The sequence below is a fragment of the Saccostrea cucullata genome, unplaced genomic scaffold (genome assembly GCF_032062105.1).
Source record: "Saccostrea cucullata isolate Sc308-1 unplaced genomic scaffold, CSIRO_AGI_Scuc_v1 ctg1041, whole genome shotgun sequence".
Lineage (NCBI taxonomy): Eukaryota > Metazoa > Mollusca > Bivalvia > Ostreida > Ostreidae > Saccostrea > Saccostrea cuccullata.
Genome location: NW_026921469.1, coordinates 124,673 through 133,704, shown reverse-complemented (window position 1 = coordinate 133,704; position 9,032 = coordinate 124,673). Strand labels below are relative to the sequence as shown.

Below are 9,032 nucleotides of genomic sequence, written 5' to 3'. Positions count from 1 at the left end.
CAGTCTGCTTAAAAACCAAGTCTGAAAGGGAAATGTTTGCCTTTGGTATTTAAATGGTTTTAAAATGAGTTTTGGCCTTCCAGTAACTATTTTATGGATTAGTTAGATTGCTCGGCTGACGACAGGTGCTTAGTGACGATATTTAAATACTTCCACATAAACAAAATCGTTAGACTTAATTTTCATAATTATATTGATTAAAATATAATCCTTTTTGACATAAAATTATATCATTATTTTCAAGAGACTTGTCAGGTTGACATATGAAATATTCAGTATACACGTCATATTTTGATCTGTACGTTTAAAAAACAAGACCCAATTAAAGTTAGATCTATATAGTCTCAGGGTTTCCTCGGGTAATCTGGCACTTTTCAGCATGGTTGAATGGTAAATAATTCGACACTTGCATAGTAATCAATACTGAAAGTTCAATGGAGCTTATCAGTGGAAATAAGTTTTAATCCGATCTTGTATTCGGCTGTGTTAAGTTTGTGAAACTGGAAGAATGTAAGAAAGAAGGAGAGGGGTAAATAATTTTTTACAATGTTGAAGGGACCAGGGCCAAGCCCTTATGTGAAACATGGACAGGGAAAAACTGCGTGTACCATTCTAACGGAAGATGGATGTATTTATCCTGTGATTTCTTCATTGGCTTATAATGATAGGACTAGAACGGCCCCCTATCAATATGGTAGGGGGGTACGTGCTATGCACAAATCTACATTGACACTTACAAAACCTCCATATTCCCCTGCAGAGGAGTTCAAGACGACTACAAAACAGGTAACAACATTAATTATAATTAATAATATTAATTGATGTACATGTTTTAATTTTTTGGATATTGTACATTAAGAACAACCATTTTTACAGAAAAATACGTAATATTTGTTAATTTACGATATTTGTTGTCTATTGCCTTTTTTATCCTCTTCCTTTCCCTTTTATCCCCTTCCTTTCCCTTTCTAATTTCGGCTACCTTAGTTACCACAGACTTTTTAAAATCTTCCAAAGTCTGAACATCTTGACAATTTGTTGGCTACAGTAAACATATTTTGATGATTATTACACCCCTTTACTTTTATTGAAAAAAAGTTTCCATCAAAATTGCTAAATAAAAACATATTCACTTGATTGTATCTTATTTGAATATTTAATTTTAAAAATAACGCCCAATATCAATACACATATATCCATTTGGTTATAAAATAAACGAAGTATAATTTGATGAAAATAACCACGAATGTCTTAACCTATATCTGAAAGGGAATAATTGTGAAATTTAAAAGTGGTTTAAACTTATTCATGTCTTTTTCCCCTTGAGGTTTTTATCTATAGGGATTTTAAACAAATCAGGATAGCAAATTCTCCTAGCAATGTCTCGGCATGTTATTTTGAATTTATTTGATTGTATACATAATCAAAAGTATTGTTGACAAGACACTTCCAAAATTCCGATGTAGCTCCGTGATTTGAAGTGCTGATAGGTTTCTTAAATCCAGTTTGGTAAAGGTAACAGTTGTATAATATATGACGATTGAAATTTATTGAAGGTGTAGACTCATTCTCAAATAACACTCCCACTGACATTTGTTTTAATAAATCTAATTTCAGAAGTTTTTTTTTCATTTCACTTCATTCAACTTAATCACGTGTTTAAAAAAAATATTTCTACAAACGTAAACTGGGATTGTAGGTGGTAGGGGCATAGTTCCTAATTTGTAAAATCAGTTTTGAAGGAAGGTGAAATATACGGAATAAAAAAAAAAGGCATCTAAAAAAAATGCTATCAAATGCTAAGATAATTAGCACAAAATTTTGATTTTGGCAAAGAAATAACGATAAATACGGTTATTAACCAAACGTTTGCTCTTACTTCAAGACTCTACTCTGTATATTTGTACAAGCATTACACGTTTATAACTATTGTTTCGACTCATATAGAACCATTTTACATTGCTAGAAGACAAATTACTGTTTTAATGCCAAAAAACCCCTCCTTTTCGAACTCTTTGTCGTTAAGCTATAAGCAGATTCCTAATTTATTCTTTGCCTACCGAGCAGTCGTTTATGGCGCGCGCCTCTGTGTGGCTAACCATTATTTGGGTTTACAAAGGTGTGCAATCAAACTTTATAAAAGTAATCCCATACCTGGATAAAAGTCTGTATTTACTTAATACCTCCTGAATACATAATCAATAAATTGATATAATAAGACATGTACCTGCGAAGACAGGTCAATATTTATCAAGTCTGTCTGTATTTTGTGGATCGAAATTATATACCTGAAAAGAATGTTGATTACATATACGTAGGTGTCAACTTTTTTAAAAATTCAAAAAATGATAAGAATGATAAATTTAAAGTACAAATTTAAAACAAAGATTCATCTTTTGTTATGGATTGTTTATTTCCAATATATATTTCAATTATATTTATTTTGAAGGATTTCTTTTTACACACGAAAGCATGTAATATATGTAACTACTAATTATGAATATTAAAACTTTAAACGTTACATGCATTTCTTTTGTTTAATTTAACATCAAATTTTAAATTCGTCATGAGAAAGATTTTAATATCTTCCGCAATTTTTCCAAAAAATCTTAAAAGACCTTGAAGAAGGATAGCCATCAAATTAACGTTCATATTGTTTTAAATTCATTCAGATACAAATCAAATGAGCTTCAAATAAATCGATAAAACAAGGAGGATAAAATTACTAAATGTTGTGTTATTTGAGATTTTGAGATAAGTAAATATAAAAGAATAAGTACGTCTGCTGGAGATAGCAGACACACAACTCTACCGTCTGCTCTGCTTGATCAATTCCTAGTTACCAAGAGTCTATAAACAACAGGGTATCCGGCATTCGTTTCCTCAAACACGCCTCTGTTTTTAAAGAATTTCATCATTCATTTTTGTTTAAAAAATTGATTTTTCAATGCAAATTGATTGTGCCTGCTTCAGCAAATTCTGTTCAATTTAATAACCTGGCCGTTTTCCATGTTGTGATCTGCAGACAATATGATTTTTCAATGACTTTGGATTAGATTCAAGTGTCATGGATGATGGCTTTCGGGTAGGTCGGTTATAATTCATGGTATCAAGGACATCCTTTATAAATATATTATTGCCCCAAGTTTTCATATCGTAGAGGTTGGTTGGAATAATTTTAATATGTCACTATTGTCTAGATCTAACAAATCAATTTTTTGAACAAGATCCCTGCTTTTTAATCAAACAGTTGCTTAGGTCTATAGATCTAGTTGACAATTTTTGTGTGTTTTTTGGCATAATATCACACTTTTTTCTTAGATTGACATAAATGGCACTGACAGGATTTTATGATTGAATACTAGTAGTTATTTCAATTATATTACAAAGGGGCGGGGCGGGGGGGGGGGGGGGGAGGGGGGTTAAGTTTAAGATATAAACCTAAGAGGTGAGGAAAGAGGGGGGTGTTACAAAAAATGAGTTAATTCCCTTTTTCCATGTAGATACTCTATTTATTCGAAAAACCGAAAGAAGAGACATGATTGTTTAACAGCTTTTTTAAAGTAGTACAGTACTTAGTGTTGTACTCTTGTATAAACTCGTTAATTAACCATGATATGCTTTTCTTGGTTTCAGTATTACAGCGGGAGTAAGAAGCTGAACCCCGTCCGGAGACCCCCGCTGTGTCCCTCCATGCACAGATCGCAGTGGACCATCGGCCAGAACATGCAGGACACGACATTTGATACTCAGTATACCAAGACTTACTTCGAAAAGGACATCATACCCGTATGTGTCTGGTACTTGACTATACCCGTCTGGTATTTAGGTTTATATATAATACCGGATTGTGTCTGGTATAATTTGAGTTTACCTTAGTCACTCAGATGACCTATATTTGTTATCATCAAAGCTAAAATTGTTCGACTTAAATTACTGGTACGCATGTATTTTCATGTAGATCAAAATCAGTTGTTTAAAATCACATGCACTTGTGGGCTGGAATCCCACCCCCTCCATTTTTTTTTTATGTATCATTCGAAAACGATATATTTAAAATGTCTTACAGAGACAAAAGGGTTGCATTATCGATACCAAGTAGTGCATATTAGACTACCAAAAACAGGAAAAAGATGTGTGGACCGCAGATTTAAATGGAAAAAATGGAAGGGGGGTCCAGCTTCCAAGTGCTTGTGTTTAAAACCATAGCCCTTGTAGCAGCTCGAGGCTACAAAAGGAGTTTAAAATTTTACCTAGAAAATATTTTTTTTAAAAAAACTGATTCAAGCTATGATACCTTGAAGGTGGGTCAAAAATAATTGTCAAATACTAGTAATATGCAACTATCCTCAATTTTGCTAAAATATTTTATATAGGGTCAAAAGAAATGTCCGTATTTTCACAAAGAAATATGGAAGATTCTTTAAATGCAGTGCAGAATGAAGGCAAACAGACAGGGATTGAAAAAAAAAAAAAATTCCTAAAAAAAGCTTCAAGCAATCATATTCATATGAAAATATTTTCAACTTGAGCAGTGCATTTTTTTCTTGCTTATTTTTTCCCCCAAAATTATGTATACATGTACCATTTTTCAATTAATTCTTGTGTTGGCTTTCAGAACTTGTACACGAAGACGTTCATTAGTTTAATTGCATTGTTAATTGTTAATTAGTTACAGAGGGAGAGGTTTCTAAACCAGCAGAATGTAAGTCACTAGATACTAGTGTACTAGATACTAGTCCATAACCTGTACAGTAGTTGTCCCGCTTTGTTCATATGACATATATTTATGCTGCTTTTCAATACATTTACGTTTTTGCAACCTTTGCAGATCGTCCAAAAGTAATGTGTCCTTTAGTAAATGTGTAGAAATATGTATATTAGTAAATATTAGCTCTAAAAAAATATATGCTGGCAAAAGTATCTAGAGAGAAAAAATTATTTTGAAACCATAAAAAGCCCCCCCCCCCTTTATTCCGTGTTTCTGTTTGTTGTAATTTTATTGCCCAGGCATGAAACTGAAGTAATATTATACTGACTTTAATTTTGATTTTTGGGGGCCGAGTGAAATGCATGAAAAACTGCAGAACATAACAAATAGATCACGGTAACACTCCCTAAACTTAGTTTGTGTGTTACATTTATTCAGGTTTTAGAATTCTCAGAATTTAAATCTAACTACATGTTGCACGATGAAATGTCCCTAAAAGAACAAAATACAAATCATAACAAAACTTGTATCTACACATAAATTTCTCATGCCAAAAAATCCCTGCAATTTTCCACAGCGAGGGGTCAATAAAATTGTAATTGATACAAATCACCCATATTTCCCTGACGCACACTGGTGAGACAGATTTGAGGAATTGGGTCCCAAGTTTTTAGTTTTCATGATTAAAAAAAAATAACTTCTTCCCTAAGAATAAGCATTCTTTGCTCTGAAAAAATTAGGTCCTTTCAAAAACCTTTATTTATTTACAAGGCATGGATACAATTTTTTCGGTTAAAAAAAACGTTAAAAAAAAAATCCGGAAAGATCGGGGAAGAGGGGGGGGGGGGGGGCACGTGTATATAATTCTTTCAGGTCAATAGGTCAACAATATTTGATAAGAATAATGATACCGGGTCCTAAATGAGATTGTTTTAAAATTTTTAAATTATCTCACGTAGCAAATATTTTGAAAGTGTCTGAAATAACCTTCTAGTTTTCTTTTTTTTTCTTTGAAAATCATACTAAAAACTATCGATGAAAATTAGTGTGTAAAAGTTCATAATGCTAAATTCAATGGTATTGAAAAAAGATATTTTTATGTTTTAGAGCACGATAAAAAAAAATGAAGTCAAGTTGAAATGCTTGAAGTGTGTTTTCAGGTGATGGAAAAAAAGGTGTGCCGGGAATTGATCATATACATGTATGGGGATGGGAGCAAGGAACAAAATCCCAGAGAACTTTTAGACTCCTATCATACTGAATTTTTTTTTTCTTGTTTCAGCGCAAGTTGCGTATTATATGATATATTCACCAAAAAGAATGATGCTTATAGTGTTTTTTTTTCACAGGCAAATCGTCTTCATCTGACATCGCTGGTCAATCGGATTGACCAGACAGAGGGCAAGGACATGCGAAATACAGTGCACACTGATCCGAATGCCCCCACCTACTGGTCACAGTACAACCGCATACACGGAAAACTAGGTCAAATGATTGGACCTGGAGTCGAAAGAGAATTACCTGTGCGACCAAAATATAATATATTCACAGGTATTTATGTTACGAATTCTGCATCTTTAATGGTTATTTTTTTTTTTAAAGTTTTATATATTTTATATATTTCACTTATGAAATAAAATTTTCCATTTTTTTTAAAGGTGAAGAAATTGGCCCTGCGTGGAAAACCGATAATAAACGAACCTCTGGGAACCGAGTGCTAATGAATTCAAGAATGAACAATGACTGGTATCAGCAGGAATAATTAACAATTACTTTAATATTCATTAATTTATTTATTTACTACATGTACATTTTTAATTTTTTTCCCCAAGTTACCTATATTTTGTAAACGATACTGATTACTTTTATTACCTCGATCAGAGACTAGGACCTAATCGAGTCCTATTATGTACGATGTTAGCTTAATCTGAGTCCCAGGCTATTATGTACAATGCTAACTGTATATTACTTTTCTGCATGATATTGGAACATTTTATGTGAAATATTTCTTTACCTTTAAATTTCTATTCTATTCATGTTAATAAACTAACGACAATTTGTTCAAAATTATGAATTTATCTATGTCATTTGTACCAATATTCGGTGAAGAAATCAATCAAAACAAGATGCAACACAAATACTATCGCATTACAATGTATATATGGGTTTTGCTGGCTATGTTATATCTTTCAAACTTTAAATTGGTGTATTTGTTTTGCAGTAATGTAAAAAAAAATGGTTAAATATCACCCAATGAGCAATAATATTGAAAAACAAGAACATTTATTATGGATATATTTGGGGGGGGGGGGGTGAAAATACAGTCAAACCTTGTTATTTCGAACTCTAGGGAGAGTGTTAAAAAGATTTTGCGTGCTGACCAATCCCATTCACTTTATTTTGTGAATAAAAGTTTGTATTAAAAAAAACTCAATAAGACCCCAAAAAACTTTGATATATCCGAGGATTCAAGATATTATATAAGGGGTTAAATATACTTTAAAAATAAGTGGTTAAGACTAGTAAAATCACTTTAGTATTATTTTTAACCTCTACTCATTTTTCCTTTTTAAAAGTTTAAGCAGTAATATGTGAATAATTCCCTAAAAATCCCAGTAAATGGAATAATTCCCCTGCGTAAATCAAATGAGCTAATCCCTGCTTCGGAAGCTAATTCCCCGGTTATCCATAATCCTCTACATTTTACTTTTGCATCTGTTTAATATGATAACGGACTAATCCCCGTCATTCGTAATCCTGCTCCTCGGGAAATAGTCCTGGCCTTGGGGAACTGGTATCTTGTTAACTCCCTCAATGATATACTTTAACTGTATAATTTAAGGAATCACTGTCTAGTTAGTATAGTATGCCAGGGCATCAACCACTGTGGGAAACGAAGCCCGTTTTGCATAAATTATCCTACGTTTCCCACTATTGTTGGTGATTCCTTATATTTCAATTTCCATTTCACTGTAAAATAAAATTGTAGATTTAGATTCTTAAAATGTACTTTATGTAGACATAGATTAAAATTACACGAGGACTTCAATGCCAATTTTTATAGTCCTCGCCCACTGACGTCAAACACAAAGGCAGTCGCACGAGATTTACATGCATAATTGGCCTCCTTAGCGTCAGGCACAGAGACAGATGCGCACGGGATTTGCATGCACAATGGGCCTCCTTAGCTCTGACCCATTGACCTGCCTAATTTACATTCCGGTAGAATTATCAAGATATCAAATCCGCTAACTTTCAAAGGGTTATCACAGAGAAAAAAAAAATTAGAAATGGAAATATAACGATATATCATTGTATTTCCCCAAGACACCATAAAGGCATCAACATGTTAAGCGTTAGGATAATCTAGCTAACACAGAAGAGTATTTAGCAAAATCGCCAACAAAAAAGACTCGTACAAGATAAAAATTACTTTGTGGAATTGCTAAACTGCGGGCTGAAGGCATGTGAAATTTGTCTGTATGAAACATTCTCAGTAGCACCAGAAAAATGAAGGTTGAGGGCAAGAAATGCTCACTATATGCCTGCTAGCACCTAATGCATGAAGACTGGAAGCAATAAATGTGTAGCGAGAGAGAAAATGCAGCGGACCAGACTAGGATTCGAACCCGTGCCACCTGAATCATCAGTCAATACCATCTATGCTACCTTACCACCAGCGATCGAACCCTCCTGACAGCCACATTCCTCCCTCCTTGAAAGTCTTCGGCCAACGAAGACACCGACACATCTTCCCTAAAAGGTATAATACCCCATTCATACGACACGATTTGCATACTCAGTACCTCAGTATATTTTACACATATGTAAATGTACATATACAATGTTGTATGTGCAACTTTGGTCGTATGAACTGATTTGATTTGCCCACATGCAAATTCTGCATAGTTGAGTAAATTTGCACATAGTCAGGACTAGGTGCAAATTAACTTTTGCATACATGTTGTTGCAAATTATTAGTTCTCGTGTGTAAATTCCGTATGAACACACTGCAAACTTTATTTGTGTAAGTTATCGTAGTGCTTATAGCAAAATCCCCATCTTACGCGTTGCTACTGGTGTATATGCATTGCATGGAGTGTAAAATATCAGTTGGTAAACATGGCGGCTAGATACCAATGCTTTAAAAACACGGATTTTAAATGGGCATCCTTGTTCCACTTAAACGATAAATTTAGGTGAATTGAGTTTTTGTAAAGGTAAATCTTTTGGTGTGTGGCTTCAAAAGCCAATTCTTTCAAGGGTACGCTTGGTCGCCGAACTCAATACTTTCCCCCAAACGACCATCTAAACTCTGGAA

The 9,032-nt window shown here is 33.5% G+C and overlaps 1 protein-coding gene across 2 annotated transcripts; it reads left to right on the top strand.

Moving 5' to 3' along the window:
• The first annotated feature begins 300 nt into the window (after nucleotides 1–300).
• On the top strand, nucleotides 301–6,781 carry LOC134260043 (uncharacterized). Of its 2 annotated transcripts, XM_062742625.1 has the most exons (5): nucleotides 301–786; nucleotides 3,637–3,789; nucleotides 4,673–4,705; nucleotides 6,061–6,262; nucleotides 6,370–6,781. In XM_062742625.1, exons 1-5 carry the CDS (start codon nucleotides 547–549, stop codon nucleotides 6,471–6,473), a joined length of 732 nt encoding a protein of 243 aa, XP_062598609.1. In that variant the 5' UTR covers nucleotides 301–546; the 3' UTR covers nucleotides 6,474–6,781. The 2 variants fall into 2 exon arrangements, with proteins under 2 accessions (XP_062598609.1, XP_062598610.1); XM_062742626.1 differs by lacking the exon at nucleotides 4,673–4,705 and having other exon boundaries at nucleotides 306–786.
• The last annotated feature ends 2,251 nt before the right edge of the window (nucleotides 6,782–9,032 follow it).